This window comes from Sceloporus occidentalis, unplaced genomic scaffold (genome assembly GCF_023333645.1).
Source record: "Sceloporus occidentalis isolate IW3139 unplaced genomic scaffold, rSceOcc1.0.p SCAF_4, whole genome shotgun sequence".
Classification (NCBI taxonomy): domain Eukaryota; kingdom Metazoa; phylum Chordata; class Lepidosauria; order Squamata; family Phrynosomatidae; genus Sceloporus; species Sceloporus occidentalis.
In genome coordinates, this window is record NW_028316984.1 from 38,162,413 (window position 1) to 38,185,821 (window position 23,409).

Here is a 23,409-nt window from a genome sequence, read left to right on the forward strand (position 1 = left end):
CATGTCTGACATTATAAAGATGCACTCTGGGCATTGGTTATCAATTTTCTTTTACACACATACAAGCACAGACAGACAGAATAATGTAATACTGAAAATAATCTGTATAAAACTCTCTAATGAAATTGATAATCAGGAAACGTGGAAAAAAGCTCTTGATTCTCCTTCTCTCTCTCAGGACACAAGTGTGTAAAATCCTGTGAAACCATTACCAAAGAGTGGTCTTTCAAAGAACAAACATGGAAGATTCCTTTTTGACTTTTCTTGTTAGGAGTGATGATGTAATGCCAGGGGTATCCTCCAATCTGAAATGTGCTTTCCAGGGACGACACTTCAAAAAGCAAATCAGGAGTATCTGTGAATAACATTGGATGTTAAAAATCCTAGTAAGATGAACAGTTTTATAAATCCATATGCTCAAGTAAAACTGTAAAGATTGATCAGTTTGTGCTGAATGAAGAAATATGCCTCTTACTATAGACATGATCTAATGTGGTCATTCCACAAACAGAAATGCTTCTATCAGCCAAACTGGAAAGGGCAGCCCCCACTCCAAAACTTATTTGGGTTTCCTCTGTGTCAGTTACAGTAACAGCACATTGCTTTCTTCAAAAACAGCGTATCTACTTTACCACAGAGTTGTACAGACAGAGGAGGACGTTAGCTACATAGCTGCATACACTTTCAGTTGATATGGCCACAAGGCCTAACTGGCTCCTCACATGAACAGTATGTGGGCCTGAAAACATGTCACATAGTTCTTTGCAATTTGAAGTGGAAAAGATTCCATGAAGGCAGGATGTTCTAAAACAATAGTGCAGTTCACTGAGATTTACTGGTAGATCACTAGATGATCTGAAGTAGATGCACAACATCCTTTGGTAAGCTTCACATTTGTGTGAGGCACAGAGACCACAAAGAAGAGGTTGCTTACCTGTAACTATGGTTCTTCAAATGGTCATCTCTGCCCTCACACAAACTTGCCCTAGCTCCCCTCTTTCAGGTCCCTGATTTTACTGTGGACTATGTAATTGAGGAGACAGTAGTTTGGTGGGCTGGAGTATGAGTTATATGCAGGAGAGGGCAGGGTATCTAGCCAAGCTACTCAGCTCTAGAAGTCTCTGAAGGGGATCTCTGCGCAGGCACAAAATCCATTTGTTAAGGGCACAGATGATTACTTAAAGAAGCACTGTTACAAGTAAAGAATCGTTTCTTTCAACAACAACATATTTTTATACAGTGTGTTTTGTAATTGACATTTGGATGAGTGGCACTTGGCAAGTTTTAATGCTGTAGCATTAATGCTGTAACATCCTGTCCCAAGCATGGGACAGGATAGCAGTCCCAAGGAATACATATATGTTTAGGCTGAAATCCCATAGTGACTTACCTAAGAGTAAATCCCATCAAACTTAATGAGGCCTATCCTTGTGTGTGTGTGTATGTGTTAAAGCATTACTGTGATTACCAAAAAAGATTTATGGATCACATATAAATTAAATTAAAATAATAGAGCACTATGATTAAGAAAACATACACATTATAAAATCACCATTGACAAAAATGTGATTTTGCTACATTGATGAAACTATTAACTTTCATAAATACCTGTTATTTTAATGTTACATGGAACGCCAAAAGGGTATTTCCCCACAATCCCAATTTTGCCGTTCCAATTGTATTCGTGTCCCAAATCCACTTGGTGCTGCATGAACTAAAAGTAATTTAAATCTGATTAATTTTTTTGCCACATATATGATGAGGTTCTGATGTAAGGGACATTAGAAAATACACATACAATCAGGTATATACATGTGCATCACATCTTATATAGCACATATACATGACAGCATATATGTATGTTCACCAGAAGGGATACATATAGCAGAATCTTATACATATCTCATTAAAAACTGCCAATGAGATCAGTACAACTTACTCCCAGACAAATGTGTTTAACCCTGTTATTGTTAATTATTGTAGTTGTTGTTACTACCATCACCTATAAATGAAATAATGGTATTATTTGGGGCTTTATCTATATTTTAATATATTGAGGCTTGAATCCAAAGGTGTTTTGCTAATGGAAAAATCTCCTCTCATAGAAGGGACTCTGCTTACTTTGCAGAAAAGTGCTGTCTGAGAAAAGTGACCCCAAATTCAGAGAAGATTTTCTCCTTTTTGCAGGCTACTGGGCAAGACTCTGCAAACGCTTCTTCTTGAGATATTTTAATGACTCACCAGAGGCTCATTCTCAAACCTGGCACTTTCCAGGCAGCCAATGGCTGTGTTGGCAAAAAAGATGAAGAGAGTTGCAATCCAACATATCTGGGGGGCACTAGGTTGAGGTATACTGTACTAGAGTTGGCACTGGGATGGGCAACTGATGGAGCATGGGAGCTATAGTGACCCCATGCAACAAGGTTTCCAGTTTGTGAATCCACTTCAGGTTTCACTTTGAATTGTGTCTCTTTTACCACCTTTCTTTACCTCCAGCTGTTGGGAAAGCAGGGAGAGAGGGAGGGAAACAGGAACGTTGGGTACTTACCGTGACACGTTCATTTCCTGCAGAGAAGGGTCCTGGCATCCTGTAATCTGGGTTTAGCTCCTCCTATTTGCTCCTGTAGGCAGGGACTATAAACAAAAGACCGGCCCCTATATAGGGAGGAGCTAGCCCCCCGAGCCTCAGTCAATAACAAGCCAAGCAACTAGTAAGGTAAATCAAGGAACTGAACTTTAGTAACATCAGCTAAGGGTTAACTAGAACACCTTAGAAAAAAAAATAGTCCAAGAACAAACAAGAACTCAGAAAACCAATCCAGCAACAAGAAGAAGAACAAGGCAGGTCCACCAACAGGCAGGCAGGGTCGGAGGCCGCAGGCAGCACCCGGGTGGGCAGGATGCCAGGACCCTTCTCTGCAGGAAATGAACGTGTCACGGTAAGTACCCAACATTCCTTTTCCCAGCAGAGAGGGTCCTGTCCTCCTGTAATCTGGGATTTACAAAAGCCCTCTCGAACTGGGAGGGAGGTGCTGCTAGGAGACTGTGGGCCCTGACACAATCTGTTGGAGGACCCTCTTTCCAAATGACGCCACAGCGGACTGAGACACGTCCAGTTTGCAATGTCTTATGAAGGTTGAAGGTGACTTCCATGTGGCCGCCCTGAAATGTCTGACAGGGAGGCGCTAGTGGCCAGGGTCGCAGAGGTAGATGCACTCCTGGTTGAGTGCGCCATCACCCCCTCGGGTGGAGAGAGATCAAGAGTTTGGTAGCTCTCTTGAATACAAGACCTGATCCACCGAGTTGAGGCAGATAACTTGTATCCCAAAGAGCCTGGAAAAAAGGAAACGAACAACATTTCAGATGACCTTAAGGTTGAAGTCCTCTTGATGTAGATTTTGAGGGCTCTGCGCACAGCCAATGTGTGCCAGGTCTTTTCCAAGTCCTTCTTAGGACTGGGGCAGAATGAAGGCAGGAGAATGTCCTGTGACACCTGAAAGGCTGAGTTCACCCTAGGCACGAAGGTAAGATCTGGACAAAGGCACACTGAGACCGGCCTAAAATATACAAGTCATTATGTACCGACAGGGCCCCAGCTCTGACACCCATCTGGCGGAGGGAATGGCCGTGAGGAAGATGACCTTGAGGGAGAGGTGTTTGAGGAAGGCCTCCCGAAGGGACTTGCTCGGCCCAACCGTCAGTGCCTTTAAGACCGTGTTCACACCCCAAGCTGGAAAACGATGTCTGGTGGGCTGGCCCTGTTGGAAACTCCCCTCAATAGCCATTAATGTGAGGATGGCCGCCATTCTAGCTGCTCCCGTATGGAGCAGAACCGACGTGATGGCAGACACCTGCCTTATAACCATGTTGGGTCAAGTCCCTTCTTAATGTCATCTTGGATGGGCTATAGCAGGTCAGCCACTGAAAACCTGAAGCAGTTGATGAGAACTTGTCTAAGCGGTGGATTATGAGATCAATCAGAATAGAACCTGATCTAATCTGGACCTATGGCAGCTTCCAGCCTATCTCTGATCACCTTGTCAACTGGTTATAGTAATGAAGGTGATATTAAGGTGATTTCACCTGTAGCAATTAAGACTTAGCACTCTGAAAGAGGAATGTTAATGTCTGACCTCCAATTAAAATTTAAAACAATGTGCAGTTCTTTACTGGAACATCTGTGAACCTGTGTAAAATAAGACTAATCCCATGGTTAGGCAAAGAAGACACTGGATTAACCTTTATCTCACAGACATTGGTGAATCCATGTAGAACAGGGCATGTGGTCAGAATTAAGTCTGATTTCATCTGAGGATGAACTAGTCTAGAGGCTTCAAAAATCACCCCAACTCCATGTAGCAGGCTATCATCAACCTGTATGAATGCTGAGGGGTCTCCCGGCTGAATGAACTGCTGATTAAGGAGTCACGAAATGGGAACAGAGGGCTTGGCAAGGATAGCCCTCTGGTATCTAATTTCGAGGAGAGAATCTTCTCCACAAAAAGGATCTGTCAAAGGAACACAAACCTAAATTTTAAATAGTATAGTGGGCCCTCGATATGTACTGGAGTTGGATTTAGGACTTTGCATGGATACCAGATCCATGGAAGTTGAAGTCACAGAAAATATAATGGCATAGTAAAACGGAGTCTCCTGTATAAAATAGTAAAATCACAGTTTGTTTGTTTTTTGGAATATATATATATATTACAAGCTGTGCTAGCAGAAAAACAAGGCATAGGCACTGGGAAGTCCATTTTCCCAGCCTCAGAAGGCAGTGGACAATGGTGTTGTTAGGGCCAGACCTTGGCATGAAACCCAGCCAGGGATAAGACATTCACCCACACAGCAGCTAACCTTATAACCATAAAAACCATAGAATCATGGAGTTGGATGAAACCACAAGGATCATCAAGTCCAACCCCCTGCCATGCAGGAAATCACAATCAAAGCATGCCCAACAATATGCAAAGGAATTTTGTAGCATCCTGAGACCACTAAAAGAAAGAGATTGGCAGCATGAACCTTCATGGCCTTGAGCCCAATTAATCATATGCAAGATAGACCTTGTACAATAGGCCTATCCAAGTCAGGAAGCAGTTGAATGGCAAGCCCATCAGCAGGCATTCTTATTTAAAATGTAACTATCTAGACAAGGTAAGAGGCAATTGTGGTCTTTGTGGCAGACTCCTTAGGGCTCTGTAGGATGTCTGAATAGGATTTGAAGCAACCTCTTAGCAGAAAAAACTGACTATATTGTTTTAAAACACTCATGGAGGAAGGAGGGGTTTCTCCCCCCATGGAGAGGAGTCTGTCTGTTTGTTTTTGATACGAGTTTTTCTTAACCCCCTGTATTAGTGAGAACCATCTCATGGAAGAAACTGTATTTTTTTAGTTTCTTCCCTTTAACAGACATCTCTCCAAGAAAGAAGGGAAGGCAAGGGAAGCCACCTCTCCTGAGGCTAGCTGACTGAGGTTCCCTGTGTTTTATAACAGGAACATAACCCTTATGACAATGAAGTGGAGCTTGGTTGGTCACCTTAATCCAAAATATCTATCACCTCATATGAAATGTTTTACCAAAGATCCTCAATGCATGTAAGCATTAGAGGTCTGCTGAGTGACCAGAGGCCTTCTCCTTGCTTGAGTCACCCTGTCTATTAGCATTTAAATGAATCTGAATTGTTAAAGCTTATGCTCTTAATGAGAAGTGCTATGGCTGATAACAGTTTGCACAAAGGAGGTAGAACCATGTGCTCATCTTATGTCTTAGGCTGTTCCAGCAAAAGCAAAAGGGGCTCTGGCCCCAATGGAGACAGAGATGGAGGCCCATGAGGAAGGAAGAAAAATCATCATGTTGGCTTATGGCTAGCCCCTTCCCTTGTTGAATTAGTTTCCAGGCATCTTCTCTGGCCTGGAAAAAGGAGAGGGGGGTGAGCAGAAACAGCACAACTCAAACTTCATGGGCTAACAGTAATAAAATGAACACCAGAAAAAGTTAACCAGTATCTCTTGTAAATCTGAACCCCCCAGACCTGGGGGCTCTCCCCTCCTTTATTTGCCCCATCAAGGGAGGCTGCCAGGGCAGTAGCCTCTTCCAGGAACTGAGGAAACTGCTCATGGGTTAGCAGTGACTGAGGAGCATTGCTAAACATGGGTAGATAGCTGCATATGGCCTGTAGTGTAGCCCTGATACTCACAGGGCACTTTGTTTTATTTATGTTTGAAACAGTCCCAACTTCAAGCTGGGGTTTACAAGCTTAGCCCTTATTATCTCAGGCAGGCTTTAGTAACCTGGCTGCATGATAGAAGCTGGCTTGGTCGTCAACTCCCTTCCCACTTGCATAGGTAGCTGGGAAGGGCAGAGGGGCTGCTGTGGGACATGGCCCCCCATTTACCTGAGGTATGTCTGTATCCTGAGAAAGGGTAATATTTGATGGAAAGGAGAGACCAAGCGCTCAAGCTGCTCTCTCAAGAGTGCCATAGTTTGGGGCAGCCAAACACAATTGGGGGTGAAGGGAACTCTCCACCCATGATATCCACAAGTGGTTTAACCCTTTTTGTTGTTGTAATTTTTTGGGAGGGAACACAGGAGGATTTGTATCCATGTGCTCTCACATAGTATCCTTGGGTTGGAAGAGACCCCAAGGGCCATCCAGTCCAACCCCATTCTGCCATGCAGGAACTCTCAATCAAAGCATAACCGATAGATGGCCCTCCAGCCTATGTTTAGAAGTGGGTGGCAGAGGCCATGCTCTCTCTGTGGAGGACATGAAGCCATATTTTGCTTTATTGTGGGATGGTCTGTGGCAGCCAAAAAAGACCATTTTAGAGTTGGAAGCTTCAGCTCCTGGTGGGCCAAGTCTAGCTTCCTTTACAGCCATGCGGCTGTACAACACAGAAGAGGAGTCCTCTGCTTCCTTACACACCATCACATTATAAGAATTCAAAATGAAAGTGCAGGAGCCCTGGCAACACTACCATGTGCTTCGCAGTCTGCAAAAGGATCCCCCACACCTGTTGGGGTCCTGGGTGCTATTGGGGCCAGAGAAGGGAAGGAAGGGGGAGACCAAGGGTTTATGTCCCCATCTGCCCTCCTGGCAGAGTCCCAAACCTTATGCTAGGCATAGTGCCTGCAATGGCCATGGCAGAGGCTTCATGGCCATGCCTGCCCCGAGCGAGGGCATTAGATCTGGCAACGGTTATATGGTGGCTAGAGAGAGAGGGCCCCTGGTACTCACCCTTATCCTGTGTCTTCTAGCTGGCTTGACTCCCTGGCATTGGCCCTGTTTCAGGCTGTGCAGAGGTGATGCAGAGAAAACCCTTGCCATGGCTTTTGGCTGGCCTGTCCCCTGTACTCTGGCCCCGAATGGACTGAGCAGCGATGTTGAGAAGGGAAGTTTCTATAACTTCCGGCCAGTTTCCTCACTGATCCCTGGCCTTAAACAGGCTGGGCAGAGGTGATGTAGAGAAATCCTTTGCCATGGCTTTGGCTGGCCTGTCCTCTGAACTCTGGCTGGGCAGAGATGCTGAGGAGGGAAGTTTCCATGACTTCTGGCCAGTTTCCTCACTGATCCCTGGCCTTAAACAGGCTGGGCAGAGGTGATGTGGAGAAACAGAGACATGGAGGGGAAACCCCTCACCATCTGTTCCCACGGCTCCCATGTGCTGCAATGCTGTTTGCAGAAATCTCCTGTGCTCCCACCATGAGAGGGGGCAGCTTGGAGGAGAGGGAGAGTCATTGGCAAAGCCAAGACCTTTCTCCAATCCTGGGAGCCCTTGCCATGTTAAGTCCTTCTTCATGCTCCCAAGGCAGCAAGAGAAATGAAGAGAATAAAAGGACTGGAGTGGCAGTAGTGAAAAAGCTGCAGAGCAACAGCAAACCCATCCCAATGGGTCTCTCTCTGAAGCCAGCTCCTTCTGTTGAGCTGGCAGACCCTGAGCTAGGGAAGCCTGAGCTAAGGATGATCCTTAGCCAGTGCTCTTGGGGTCCTCTGCCATAGCCACCACCAAAGAAGGGGGGAAAGGCAGGAGAGAGGAGAAGGGAAGGCCAAGAAAACTCTCAAACCGCTTTCGGAGAAGGAAAAACCTTGCTGGCTCGAAGAGACACATCCTGCTAGGAGCATAGGCAGGAACAAGACTGAGGCTCAGGGGGGCTAGCTCCTCCCTATATAGGGGCCGGTCTTTTGTTTATAGTCCCTGCCTACAGGAGCAAATAGGAGGAGCTAAACCCAGATTACAGGAGGACAGGACCCTCTCTGCTGGGAAATGTCAGAGAAGAAAGCAGAAAGATGAAGCCAACTAAGCTAGAACTATCTCCTCTACCTCCTTAGAGAGCCTATACCCAGCTTAGGTGATGACATCAGGTATCCAGCACCTCTTACTAGACTCTGCTTCCTGCTGCTCAGCGATGATGGAAGTGAGGTGTTTCGTTTTTTTCTTCCCCAGCCATCCAGCTGAAAGAGAGCTGCCCACCACCAGTCCAGGCACACTTGTTAAGCCTACACACCTGCTCCCACTTCCCCCCAACTGTTTTCTTCAGCTCATGCTGCTGCCCAGCCAAAACATTCCCTTGCGTAAAAAGAAAATAAATATCCTTAAAAAGGTATATTCTCCCATTCAATATAGGTGTCTCCCCACCCCCATCTGACAGGTTAGGGATCAGAGCACTGTAGGTGTCACATTTTGATTATTTCTGCTTTTTGACAGGTGGAAGGCGATGCCTCTAACCCTTTTTGAAAATCGTCTCTCCTATTCCACTGAGGTCTCCTCCTTACTGTTTGTTCTAATATTGCCAATTGTGCTACCTTAGTATATCACATACACTGATGATGCTGTAACATTACCATTAAGCAAGAACCTTCTCTTACCTGCTCAGATATAGTCTGGAAGCTATAGAGTCTGACAAGACCTGTACTGTGAGTCACAATCAACATACCATGAGACATTGCAGCATCTGTCATGCTTTTTCCAAATATCTGATTTGAAAGAAAGAAAGTATCTCATAAGCACAGAGATCAGTAGAAACCTTCTGCATTTGACAAAATCATCAGAACTACAAGTTTCCCATAATGGAACAAACAGCAGCTGGAGGGGGTGCAACAATGATATTTATCTGGAAAAACTAGCAGCATGAAGAAAAGATTAAACCCCTCCCCTAGCGGCATATTCTCACGTCAGATCTAGCCTAGTTTTGTTAACATGTTAATGGGAAAGTAACTGGTGCTTGGACAAGGCCACAGTGTTGTTCCTCATGTGTCTCATTCATTAACGTTTTTGAGAAGTGGCTATATTGTATGACCTAACGGGTAAAAGTACAAAAGTATAATTTTTGCAGTCTCTTTCAGCAAGTGTGACATAACTGTGGGAAAACGAAGTTGAGCATTCTAAGAGATCACAAGAAAAAAAGGTAATTGTGGTGATGTATTCTGATCCACATTATGGTACTACAAGATGAGCGAGAAATCATCACTGAGACAGTAAACGTACTTTTTTGTCCAGTTCTAGCATTCCAATAAATGACAGTGGCAGAACTCTGAAGACAGCAAGAATGAAGAGCACAGATTGTTGGATGCCTGCCTAGGAAGAAAAACATTATAAATAATTATATATCAGTTTGTGTGACATGACAGACAACAGACAAATGTGAATTGTCTTCATTTCCCCCTCAAGACACATATAAAAATCATGCACATTTACAAATATTTTATACACTTTTCTTCCATTTCACACACACAGGCAGAAATTCTACATTACACAGCCATGTAAAGATTCTGCAGGTGGAACCTTACTACAGCTCACCATTCAGCACTCATAGGATTCATGGTTTTGCTGTGATAGCCCCCTCACAGGCATTCCATGACTAATGAGGAGGGGAGGATGTTAGAGGAACAGCTGGCTCTGTCCCATATGCAGACGCAGAACAATGACATCTTCCTATTGCCAGGTGCTTCTCTAATTCCTTGAACTTGACACCAGCCACAGAATGGCCATTCAAAGGGGCTATCACAATAAAATATTGAATCCTGGGGGTGGTTTTCGTCACTGCAGTGTGTGGAAGACGAGCAACCTCCACAATGACAAAAAAAAAGGCATACAGAGGTGTAAGATGGACCTACATTTGCATATATCACTAACAGGATACTGGATGTTGACTAATTGCTGATCACTAACAACTTTTCCATATACAAAGGGATCTTGTAGCACCTTTGAGACAAACTAACTTTTAGTTAGGTCAGGAGTAACTATGACTAGCATAGTTACTGGTTGGCACCAATAATGATCTCACCGTCTCCTTGTGGCCCCGCTGGAAACGAGTAATACTTGGCTAAGAGTGGGATCGTGTCAACCCAGAATAACATCCCTATAGTGCATTTGTATGCACTAGGTTGCCCAAGGCTCCCTATGGCTACTACTTGGATGCTTACCTAGCACTAGAGAGCTTCGGCTGATGTGCTGGGATGACCTCTTTAAGTTACTGCTGTGGGGCCAATTGGGAATACCCAATTCAGGTAATGATTATGACAAACCCGGGATGAGACATGAGTACTGATTGTGACGATCAGACAAGGTAGAGAGAAAATTACTGATTTTGACGGAGCGGACAAGGTTGCAGATAGACTGATTGTTGCGGACAAAGCAAACCATTGGACATTCCTCAAAGATCTTTATCTTCGGATGTGGGAATCTTGTGATGATTATCACCCTGTGTCACGCATATAAACATCATTGTGGGCATAGGAGTCATGCAGTCACATTACCAGCAGACCTTAAAACAGGGGTCGGCAAGCTCCAGCCCGCGGGCCGGATCCGGCCCGTGGGCGCCTTTCCGCCGGCCCCCGGTCCCTCCTGCCGCCAAAATTGCCGCCAATTTCGGCCGCTTTCGCCGCCATTTTGAAGGGAAAAATGGCGGCGCCCATTAAGAGGCCCGCTGCGGCCTCCGAAGCCCTGAAACGGAGCTTCAGGGGCTGCACCGGGCCTCTGGGAGGCCCGCTGCGGCCTCCGGAGCCCTGCAACGGGGCTTCAGGGGCTGCACCGGGCCTCTGGGACGCCCGCTGCGGCCTCCGGGGCCCTGCAATGGGGCTTCAGGGGCCGCACCGGGCCTCTGGGAGGCCCGCTGCGGCCTCCGGAGCCCTGCAACAGGGCTTCAGGGGCCGCACCGGGCCTCTGGGATGCCCGCTGCGGCCTCCGGGGCCCTGCAACAGGGCTTCAGGGGCCGCATCGGGCCTCTGGGAGGCCCGCTGCGGCCTCCAGGGCCCTGGAACGGGGCTCCAGGGGCTGCACCGGGCCTCTGGGACGCCCGCTGCGGCCTCCGGGGCCCTGGAACAGTGCTCCAGGGGCCGCACCGGGCCTCTGGGACGCCTGCTGCGGCCTCCGGGGCCCTGGAACGGGGCTCCAGGGGCCGCACCGGGCCTCTGGGAGGCCTGTTGCCATCGCTGGGGCCCTCCAGGAGGGCTCCGACGGTGGCAGCGGGCCCCTGGGAGGCCAGTTACCGTCGCTGGGGCCCTCCAGGAGGGCTCCGGCGGCGGCAGCGGGCCCCTGGGAGGCCAGTTGCCGTTGCTGGGGCCCTCCAGGAGGGCTCCGACGGCGGCAGCGGGCCCCTGGGAGGACAGTTGCCGTTGCTGGGGCCCTCTAGGAGGGCTCCGGCAGCGGGCCCCTGGGAGGCCAGTTGCCGTCGCTGGGGTCCTCCAGGAGGGCTCCGGCGGCGGCAGCGGGCCCCTGGGAGGCCAGTTGCCGTCGCTGCGGCCCTTCAGGAGGGCTCCGGCGGCAGCAGTGGGCCCCTGGGAGGCCAGTTGCCGTCTCTGGGGTCCTCCAGGAGGGCTCCGGCAGTGGCAGCGGGCCCCTGGGAGGCCAGTTGCTGTCCTTTGGGCCCTCCAGGAGGGCTCCTGCGATGGCAGCGGGCCTCCCAGAGGCCCGTTGCCTTTGCTGGGGTCCTCCAGGAGTGGTCCGGCGGCAGCAGCGGGCCCCTGGGAGGCCAGTTGCCGTCGCAGGGGCCCTCTAGGAGGGCTCCGACGGCGGCAGCGGGCCCCTGGCGTCAGGAGCCAGCAAAGACGGGGAGGCCTCCAGCACTGGCGGTCCCTGCCGGCTCTTTCCCGGCCTCTGACAGGGCCTGGGGCCCCGTCAGGGGCCGGCAAAGAGGAGGTGGCCTGGCCCCTGGGGGTGGAAGCTCCGCCTCTTGGGGTGGAAGCTCCACCCCCGGCACGCAGCCCCGCCCCCGGGGGTGGAAGCTCCACCTCCTGGCTTCGGCCCCCCAGTTGTCTGAGGGTCACCAACCTGGCCCCTGGCTGAAAAAGGTTGCCTACCCCTGCCTTAAAACATGTTGTGGATGGGCCGCATGAGGCTTGGTCTCCCTCAGAAAACTCAAAAAAGAACTGTCCTGGGTGATAGTTTTCTAAATAGCCTATGCTACAACTTCTTTTGTTTTGTTAGTCTCAAAGGTGCTACAAGATGCCTTTGCATACTGATATGCCAGACTAACATAGCTATGTCGCTGAATCATGCCATATAGAAACCTGTACCAGTAGTTGGCTCCTATATCAACAGAATGCTGGTCTAGCCAGACCTTTAATCTGATCCAGCAGGGCTTTTCTTAACATCTTTTCCTTTCAAGACAACATACCTGCTGTGCAACCCCTGAAAGCTTCTGCTGAGTTGACTTAACAGCCATAACCTCTTGAGGAGTGTCCCAGCTCAGATATCTATTGAGAATAAAGGGTAAACTGACCACTTTTCAGCAAAATAAAATACAATATATTTCTGAAAAGACTAAAAGCCATGTTTTCAAAGTTCTTTCCAAATAAAGCGCACTTGCACCAGTAGTGTTAGCTAAAGTGTCAAGTCCACCCAAGACTGACAGGCCTGCTATGAACACTTCACTCTTTCAGATGACTTAATCTAGGGGCAGGGAACCTCTGGACTTCCAGATGTTTTAGACAACAACTTCCACAATCTGTTACCATTGGCTATGACGAGCTGAGGCATATGAATTCTTTGCCCAATAAAAAGTACCATTAAGACCATTCTGGACCATTTCCTTTTGATTAAAGCAGCAGCCATCTCTTGCAACTTCTCTAAGCATTCTGTTATTAAACAAGAGGCCTGTCACAATTTGATACAGGTTTTCAGCCCAGTCTTACATACTTTAATAGGAAGTCTTTGCAACTCATTATATTTTGAATTGCAGACATACAACCTATCTTATGTCTGTTTACTCAAAAGTAAGTCTCCCCAAGTACAGAGGTCAGAATTATGTGGCTCTTCTTTTGGACAGCAATTCCCAGCAGCCCGTTCCAGGACAGTCAATGGCAAAGAAAACTGGAAGTTGCAGCTCAGCAACACCTCAAAGGACAACACAATTCCGACCCTGCCCCAGTAAATGGACTCAAGATTGTAGCCAAAAGAAGTAAGTTCCACTGACTAACTTGTCAATGAAAAGGATCAGGCTTTCACTCCTTTATTTCCAGTAATGTGAATAACGTTCTAGAAAGCCTATCTTTATTACCTGAATTTGCACTGGGATGTGAGATACACTTTTTCAAGTATTTCTCCTGTAGTTGCAGAAAGACGAAAAAGCCAGTTATGAGCTGTCAGGACTGCCAAGGAAGATTTGTAGTCTGATGGACTGGGCAGCATTTCACCCTGAATTGAAAGGATTTAGCTATATAAAATGTAGAGAAAAGTCATACAGTATATACATAATGTTTCACAGTTAAAGTAAAGCAAATACGCAATTGAAACATTTACTTGGACATAGTAAAGTACACTGAAACCTAGAGGACAAGATTCCAAGTATTTAATTATAAGTTCCAAGGACAAATCACTGAACTACAGAAATAATTATCTGAAGGTGTAACTAAAATGGCCAGATGAGAAGGAGCTGGGGTTCATTTACCTTTAATAGTTGTGTGATAAGGAACAGATACTGAACTTCCCTATGCAGAAGCCCCATTCTCTTTTGTTTCTATTCACAGTAGGTCAGAGTTTGGAAATGCTAAATTTTTGGATTATAGATCCCAAAATTCTCCATCCAGCATGCTCACTGGGAGTTAACAGTCCAAAAAAAGCACTGACCTAGATGTAGGTGAAATTACATAGAAATATAATTGCTATTTCTTTGTTATTTGGATGTTATTCTTTATGTGCCAATACTGATGGTACTGGACTGGCATTAAACTTATCTTGCCTAGTGCATCATGCAAGGGCTTGGTCCCCAGTAGAATATTCCATCCCCTCAGCCATAGAGTGCTGCTGTCTACCATGTCATTGTCTCTTGGTGAAACAGGAACAACAGTGACCAACCTCAAGGAGTTATTCCAAGAATGGGCAAGACAGGGGTCACAATTCTATTGTTGTTTTAGGAGCAACACTCCTTTTTTCCTTTCTTTCACCATAATGCCAAATGAGAAACTGTTTCTGAAATTTCCAAACAACATAGATAGAACAAATGGGCACAAGTGTGCCTGTCTATACACTAAACATAGTGTGCCCCATGTGTCTTGTGTAAATAACAGTTCTTAGATTATGAGTGCATGCACACACACAAGCAAGTATCACTTTATCCACTAACAGAAGAAACACATATTAACCACAGAAGTGGCTGGCTGCTCTGCACTTCTGCTTTGGCCTTGACTATGAAAAGCAATTTTCTGTGCAACACATGGGCTACTGTTAAAAAATAACCAGCAGGACAAATCTCCCGTGGGATCACATAAGCAGCTGCACAGGTACCTGGACTGTGACTGAGATTTCCCAAAAAATGGTACTAAACCAGCATGGGCAGCTCCTCTGCTTAAGCGCACAGACTGCAGACACCACCCCATTATGTATTTTACTTTCTAAGTTTTTATTTTTTTTTAAGTGGGGAATGCTCAATTTATAGGCCACATGTGTCCCCCAAGAGCTTTCTGTGGGTCCTCAAGTTCTTGTACACACAGCCCAAATTGGGAGAGGGAGAATAAACTTAAATTTGGCATATCACCACTGTCAGAGGTTTCTAGGAATGGTAAATATTTCTGAAACATCCTTAAACACTCCCCCCATTTTTAAAATTAGTCAAAAATAGCTGGAAAAGGAAATCAAAGGTAACTTTTCATTTAAAGGAAAGTCTGATAAAATACAATAAATATTGATCAGTTAGAGGGGAGTAAGTCATTTTTAACTGTATGTTTAGTGTTTGTATGTATGTTATATGTTTGATGTTTGTAATGTGATTATGATTGTAAAGTCTAATTTAAATTTTAAAAAAGAGAAAAAAGTAATTTCTCATTTCATTCCAACCATTTTGGGGGAGATGTAGCTTGCTGTGGCATGAAAACTCCAACCCTGTTCTAATAGCCACAGATAAAACCACTGTTCACTGTTAAGGATCAGGGGTTTGCAAAAATTAAACCAATATAAAAAGCAAAAAAGGAAAAGGGCATCCCTAAATGCAGCTGGTGATGGAAAGGCACTTTACACACTGCCTATCAGAGCAACTACTGTTCAATAAGCATATTTGCAGAAATCTAAACAGAATAAGGCTTCAGGCCTGTGTATACTCTAGTGAAGAGTGTCCCATTGAGTTCTGTGAAATTTACTTCAAAGTAAACCTACAAAGGCACTAGACTGAAATAGACTATTAGAACATACCAGTGACTTGCATTTTCACTGAGAAGCAAACTAGAATTGGTTCTATATAGCCATATTCAGGCATTCTAAATGCAGACCAAATAAATAAGCAAAAAAAAGGGGGGGGGAGGAACCATGGTAGCCCCACCCTATCCTTAAGAGGAAAGCAACAGCAGCTGCTGTCTACAGAGGCTCACCATGTAATTCATAAACACTGATTTCCCAGAGTTTTGAATTCAATGGTGAGCTTCCACATTGAGGAGTGTCTCCTCTTCAGATAATGACTCACCATGTGGTAGAAGGGGCAACAAAGAAGAAGGAGATGGCACATCAATCGCACATGTTTAAGACCAGGAGCCCTTTTACATTACACAGTTATAGTACTAGGCTTCCACTGTCACTGCTATGTTTCTATCTTGTGGAATCCTGGGATTTACAATTTAGTGAGGCACTAGAACTCTCTGGGAGAAAATGCTAAATACCCTTCCCTAAACTGCAAGCTTAAGGATTCTACAGGATGCTGTCATGGCAGTTGTAGAATCATAGCACTATATTTATGCAGTGTGAAAGAGCATGCTTGAACAGGGAAAGATAGAAGTCATTTCCTAACATTACTGCACATTCAATAAAAATGAAGAAGCAGGGCTATGCAGAAAGAAGGGGTAGGCAACGCTCCCTGAACAGAGTTTGTCCCCATTACAATTGATGTGTCCATGAGGATGCAATTATTGGGAGAAATGTATAAGTCTGGCACAAAATGTAAAGGTTTGGGCTTCAGACAATGTTGATAGCTTGCCCATTATAGTACAGACATTACACAGCTTGGTTCTCACTAACGGAATCCTGCTACATGAGGAAACACCGACACCCTCCCCCATGTGTTAGCCTTCAAATTCTTAAGTTCCAAGGAACTGTGGGAGTAGTAGTCTAAAACATCTGGAAGGCCAAAGAGTTCTCATCCCTGTGCTAGGTGGTACTAAGCATCCCTCTGAATGGCACACACAGAGATATAAGGAGTCTCCCAACCACTTCGCAATATATACAATAGGCCCTTGTTATACACTGGGGTTTGGTTCCAAGATCCCCCATGGATAATAAAATCCGTGTATGCTCAAGTCCCATTAAATATAATGACATAGCAAAATTGCGTCCCTTATAAAAAAATGGAAAATCAAGGTTTGATATTTGAAATTTATACTTTTTTTGAACATTTTCAAACCGTGGAGGCTTGAATCCATGTATAAAAAAAGTGTATAAGAAGGGCTGACTGTAGTGTCTCCCCATCACACTCTGGCCATCCTATTAAGGGAGATTTTGCTACTGCAAAATATCTTCCACCAGCAATGTAGCATAATAAACGAGTATCCAGTTTCAACAGCCTAACTTTAAATTTTCAGAGCACATATCTGATTTTGCTTTGCAAACGATCAACCTTCTTTCTTTAAGATATTTTATACATATTCAGCCTCCACAATCCTGAAAGGAAGGTCATCTAATGATGGATTTTTCTCCATGCATAGTGTATTAGAACTAGGCTACCAGAAGATTCTTGTAAATAAGTAAATAGCTGAGCAGACAGGTGCTGTCCACTGAGACTTCAATTTACAACATACTGCTTATTTCAGTCCCATAAGATGCGCCATAGAGATTATTTCATATGTTGGACGTCTAATTAAAAGGCGGATGGGAAAAAAACATACACTAAATAAGACACAAGGGAGTCTGGTCCATTTTCTGCTAAACAAAGTTGTTTTGTTCAAAAAAAGAATCTTACCACTGGACATTCCAATAATAAAACATCCTCTATTTTTTCCGATTTAGGGCATGCTGGCATTTCATAAATTATCCTTGGCTCTGGTGTGATGCTAAGAGGTAGGAAAAAAGGGAATTCAGGTGTTTCACTTTCCATTATTCAAAAGGAATATGCACTTTTTATGAACTATTATCAATCCTTCCTCATGCCTTGTGTGAGCTGCCTTCAGATCTTCCTCCCAGTTTTGTAGCATTGTTCCCTGATCCTTATTCAGAATGCGAGAGCCTTCCTCTCCTCTCTTCTTCTTTATCACAAGATTCTTCCAGCAAAGGCTATTAGATGTACCTGCTCATTCTGCCTTTTCCAAAAAGAGGCCCAGGTACATTGTAGCCACCAATCTTATGGACAATGCCCAACTATTCCAACCTGCAAGGTCTATCTTCGGGGCTGATGACAGCTGTAATGCAAAACCTCTGGAAGATGCCAAGTTGGGGAAAACAGCCATGTCCAATCAACTCTATTTTCATCTAGTGTCGTAGCAAAAAATCATTTAATTTTGCCCACAATACTGTATATACCCATGTATAAATCTAGAAATTTTAGTCAAAAAATTGACCCCCAAAACCTGAGTCAACGCATCCATAGGTCAATGTAAATAATGTACTTTAACTCTTATTTACAAAAGGAACCATGCCCTGGTGAAAAGCAAGAACAAAATCTGTCCTGGAAGCATTGCACCCCCCCCCCCCCCCGCCTTCTACTCTCTCATCCATCCGGCCTTTAGGATGAGCACAAACAGTTGTGCCTGCTGGAATTTTGTAAGTTGTTTGGCATTGTTTTCCTTGATTCATCCTTTACATCCTCTGTCACATGCCCCTAAGTTTTACCCTCGACTTATACGTGAGTCATATCAAAATCTATAATTTTCGCCCCATAACCTATCCTCGATGTATACATGGGGTTGACTTATAGTTGAGTATTCATACAGTATATGGTAAATAAATGAACTGTTAGAGAGCTGCAGTCCAACAGGAGTTGGGCTGCCTTGTGTCTTTCTGGAGTTCTACCTGGATGAGTTCCAGATCCTGGTATCCAGATTCGCTCATGAGAATGAATGGGATGATATTCTGTTCTTCCTTGCTATATTTCAACAAAGCCTTTATTTACTGATCTAAAACCATTTCTATAAAATCACAGAGAAAAATTAAAGCTACACAAAAACATGGGCACAGTAAAATCCCAAATCACATGAATTCTCAGTTGAACTGTAAAGTGCCAGAAGTAAAAGCAACTTTAAAGTTTTTTGGCATGCAAGAAGGACACAATAAAACAACAACAATATTTACACTCCCAGGGAATGGAAACAACTATAGCTTCTGTTCTTTTCTCTTAGCTTTGGACAAAGCAGTCTTAAATCCACTGACAGCCACCCAAGAGGGATTAGGAAAACGCAAGAGAAGGGATGCTCTCTGCCCCAAGGGCACAAATTGCACCTACAGAATGTTCTGCAGGCATCAATCTATCAGTAGCAGCCAAGAGCCCTGGAATGGGACATCCTGTGGGAAATGACAGAGATTGGATTGGATTTGTTGTGTAGTGGTTCGAGCATTGGACTATGACTCTGGGAAGCAGGATTTGAATTCCACAGGTGATTCCCTGGGAAACTACCAGGTTACTTTGGGTAAATCACACTCTCAGCCTCAAAGGATGTTTCTTCAAACATGCCAAGAAAACTCTATGACAGGGTTGCCTTAGTATGCTGCCACAAGTTGCAAACAACCTGAAGGCAGATAACAACAACAACAACAACATTGTATCCAAAGCCCTTTCATCTTCTGGAGAGGTCTCAGAATCAGAATTCTTCTGCCCTGGTCTGGGATTGACAAAAATAATTTTTCCCTACAAACCATTAGGGGGAGAGCAAATGAAAAAGCAACCATGTGGCCTCAAATAAGGCAAGACTTCCTCTTCAGTGGCCTCACACAACATGCATTCCTCTTGACATGAGCCCACAGGGCTTTGGAAGTGGCAAACAACCTGCCACTTCACACACACTTCAATCCTGCTGACAATTACACAGTATGCCAGTTTGCCAAGCACGTGCACAGCATCTCTCAAAGATGCTGCCATTTCAAGGACATGGATCTGAAAGTAAACACCAGTGAAAGGGTTGAATTCAACATAAGGAAGGCAAAAGGAAAAGAGGAAGGACGTCAGGGCCCTGAACTGCCTGAGGAGGGCAGCTGAGAATCTTGAAAGAATCTCATTCATAGGTCACTATAAGTGAAAATTGACTAGATGGCAAATAACAATAACAAATGTCTGCTGGGATCTGTAGTTGTAGCCCTGTACAAATTTAACTGAAATAATTATAAATTTTCATATTTAAATTCCAAAACTGCTAATTATTACTTCGAAAGGCAATCCAACAAGGAGGAAGAAATCCTGGAGTTGACAATAAATAAAAAGGGCAACACTAAAGTATCAGCCTAGTTCTCCAGTTTGCTTTTAAAATTGGCCAGCTGGAAGTTTGTGGAAAATCTGTAAATTGAACACAGCTGCCAACAGCCAAACCCATCACCTGGTGATCAGAGATATAGGATAAATGGACATGGAGATTCCATTTAGCTAACAGAGGGGTGAAGAAGACTGGTGGCCAATTGGCCCAGGACTATGGCGACCAGATGCCGCAATCCTGGGGCTGGCTGCTGTTACAGCCAAATGAGCCGCTAACAAAGAGCGCTTTTTCAATACTCCTTTTTTGGCCGGCTTTGAGTGGTCTTTGAGTGGCCGCAGAGCAACTTCTGGCTGCTCCAAGGGCGTGCATCATCTACATACCCTGCCTCTGAAGCAGCCAGAAGCTGCTCTTTCCTGCCCATTTGTTTTGAGCTATGGCTGACCCATCTTCCATTAATTTGTACATTTTTTTAAAAAAAATCTAGAACAAAGACCATAATAACACCACATGGAACTGAATTACATAAGCTAACTTTGTGTCATGTGACTATTTTCTCTTGATTCCTCAGGGCCATTTAATTCACTAGCTGACTTCAAATTCCAGATAGTCTTGTGGATTGAAATGACTACAATATACTTATGCATTTAAGATGTGTGGAGAAGAGAGCTAAGGATACCATAGACTGCCAAAAAGACAAACAAATAGGTCCTAGAACAGATCAAGTTGAGCTCTCCCTGGAAATCAAAATGACTAAATTGATTCGGTCATACTTTGGTCACATTATGAGAAGGCATGACTCATTAGAAAACACAATTATGCTAGGAAAGGTAGAAGGCAATAGAAAAAGACTCAATTGGATAGACTCAATTGTGAAGGCCACGGCCCTGAGTGGGCAGAACCTGAGCAATGTGGTTGAGGACAGGGGGTCTTGGAAATGTTTCATTCATGGGGCTGCCATGAATCAAAGTCGGACTTGAAGGCAGTTAACAACTGAAGAACAGCATAAAACTACATATTAAAATGATTATATTATTTACAATATTAAAACAATTTAAAGCATACACTTAAAATGATATAAGCAGTTTAAAAAGTTTACAGGCTTCCATTATATAAATATTTCTGTATGGGATCCCTTTGTTCCAACAGGACAAAACTACTCAATTCTTCACAAGATCTGGAAGAATAATGCATTCCTAATGGAAATTTTTTTTAAATATTAAAAATGCTATAGTTACCTGCTCACACAGCGGCGATAATTATCAAAATAGATCCTTCCACTCTGATAAGTTATTGGGGATGTAGAATGACCAATCCAAACATTTCTGAATGTTGTATTTTCCTGAAATAAATCACAGTGATAAAGAAAGGTCTGTGGTTTAGAAATTTAAAATGTCCATAAAAGTTCATTATGTTTATTATTTTTTTAAAGAAAGTATATGATGTTTTCACCACTGTACTAAAAGTTCCTAGGAATTCAAACTCCTGACTTTATTTTTAAAATGTGTTTCTATCTCAAGGAAAAGATTTTGTTGCTTATATTTTGTTGTATATTTTGGAGTGCAATTGATAAATCACAGCATGCATTTGAATATAAAGTCTAACCAAACAATCGTAAATCAGTGGTTCTCAAACGCTGGTCCTTCATATGTTCTGGATGTCCATTATCATTATCATTATCATCATCATCATCCTTTTTCTCCTTATTTATGTTTTGCCTTTTCCCCAATATTGGGTCCAGACGTGGGTCCAGACTATCTGAAGGATTGTATCTCCCTATACAAGCCATTTTGAGTGCTAAGATTGACAGCGGAGAGCTTTTTCTCAGTACCACCACCTTCGCAGGTGCAGTTGGTGAGGACTCAAGAGAGAGCCTTCTCAGTGACTGTTCCCAGACTGTGAAACTCCCTTCCACAGGAGATCAGGTCAGTCCTCTCTCTGTTCTCTTTTCACTGGCAGCTGAAAACATTTTTATTTAACCAAGCTTTCGGTGGATGAATTTAACTTGTATAGTGTGTTGTGCTATTTTAATGGTTTTATTGATTTCATCTAGGCAGTTCTTACTTATGTTTTAATATTAGTAATATTTTTTAACTTTTGTAATCAGTGTTTCAGTTTTCTTTTTAAATGTGAGCTGCCATTAGTCCCATTTTGTGAGAAAGGTGTGATATAAATCCCCTAAATAAATAAATAAGGACTCAAGGCAGCTTACCAATTAAAATGATTACAATATAATTAAAATCATACAAAGAATCAACATTAAAACAGAATTAAACTATTAATCTTATCAGAACAACTAAAAGCACACACATAAAAAACACACAGTTAAAACAGTACAGTGTAAAACAATACAGCACCCACTTACCCTAGCTAGTATGATCAATGTTCAGGAGTTATATGAGTTTCAAATAACTGGACAACAAGAGTTTGAAAGCCACTGTTTTAAATAATATCTACCATCATATAGTCCTGCTTACTCTATCAGTTGTTCTGAAAAACTCACTTCAGCATTTAAAGAGCAAACAATGTCTAGCAAAATCAGGTTGTTTCCATTACTAGTAGAATAACTGACAATGGCCTGTTACAGACTGCCAAAATAAAGCTGCTTCGGGTCTCTTTTGAGGTATGCTGTTTACATGAGGCATGCATCCTAAGAATCCGGAAGCTGCACCAAAGCTGCCCTCTAGTGCTTAGGAATGGAGTGTGGTTTTGGCGCGACCTCCGGACTCTGAATCATTTAAATAGCATGCCTCCAAAGAGACCCGAAGCAGCTTTATTTTGGCAGTCTGTAACAGGCCAATGTAAACATTAACAGGAGCGCTGCTTTGGCGCAGAAAACTTAACAGATCACACATAATAACACAGGATGCAATACTCTGTGTACTTATTTATTTTGTTAAAAATATGCCCAAAGTTTCTGCTCACTACTGGAAATCAAAGAGCCCAGCAACAGTAAAATCAAAGAGAAAGAATTACAATTAAAACATAAAGCAGAGGTCCTCAAACTGTGGGGTGGGATCCCTGGGGGGGGGGGCATGAGAGCTGTTCAAAGGGGGGGTTTTGCAAAACTTGGATGTCCTGATCCCTTCTCCTCCTCCTAAATTTTTTTATGTGTAAAGTTTACACATGTTGAGCTAAATATTGAATTTATTTAAATAAATTTGTTCTAATTTGAATGATGTTATTTTGATATAAAATATGATAATACATGAACATGGAAATAAAAATCCACATACTAAACAAATGAAATATTTTTATTCATAGACTACATTGGACGGAACATGATGTCCACACATAAATACTGTATAATGGGGATCATAATGGTTGAAAGTTTGAGAACCACTAACAATTTGAGAACCACTGACAATACAGTTGACCTTTGGGGTCTGCGGACTTGCCATTGGCAGATTCATGGACAGCAAGCATGCGTTATGCCCAATGGTGATGTGTGCACATGGGCACACCATTAGGGACAGTCACATTGTCCTGTGGCAGTGGGCCGCACTGCCATTAGGTTCTGTTGCGCCAATGGCGGCATGGCCGCATGCACATGCTGCCACTGGGGACAATGTGGACTTGAGGATCTACGGATTTT

At 44.0% G+C, this 23,409-nt stretch overlaps 1 protein-coding gene across 2 annotated transcripts in view; it reads right to left on the bottom strand.

The window, feature by feature from the left end:
* DCAF17 (DDB1 and CUL4 associated factor 17) overlaps window positions 1-23,409 on the bottom strand; it is a 50,711-nt gene that overhangs the window by 20,876 nt on the left and 6,426 nt on the right. For both annotated transcript variants that reach the window (XM_089519767.1, XM_089519768.1), the window contains exons 4-11: window positions 21,053-21,156; window positions 17,381-17,471; window positions 13,502-13,638; window positions 12,620-12,698; window positions 9,490-9,579; window positions 8,871-8,978; window positions 1,609-1,714; window positions 213-355 (exon numbers count right to left, since the gene is read on the bottom strand). In XM_089519767.1, the coding sequence (XP_089375893.1) occupies window positions 213-355; window positions 1,609-1,714; window positions 8,871-8,978; window positions 9,490-9,579; window positions 12,620-12,698; window positions 13,502-13,638; window positions 17,381-17,471; window positions 21,053-21,156 (858 nt within the window). The remainder of the gene's footprint in view (window positions 1-212; window positions 356-1,608; window positions 1,715-8,870; window positions 8,979-9,489; window positions 9,580-12,619; window positions 12,699-13,501; window positions 13,639-17,380; window positions 17,472-21,052; window positions 21,157-23,409) is intronic.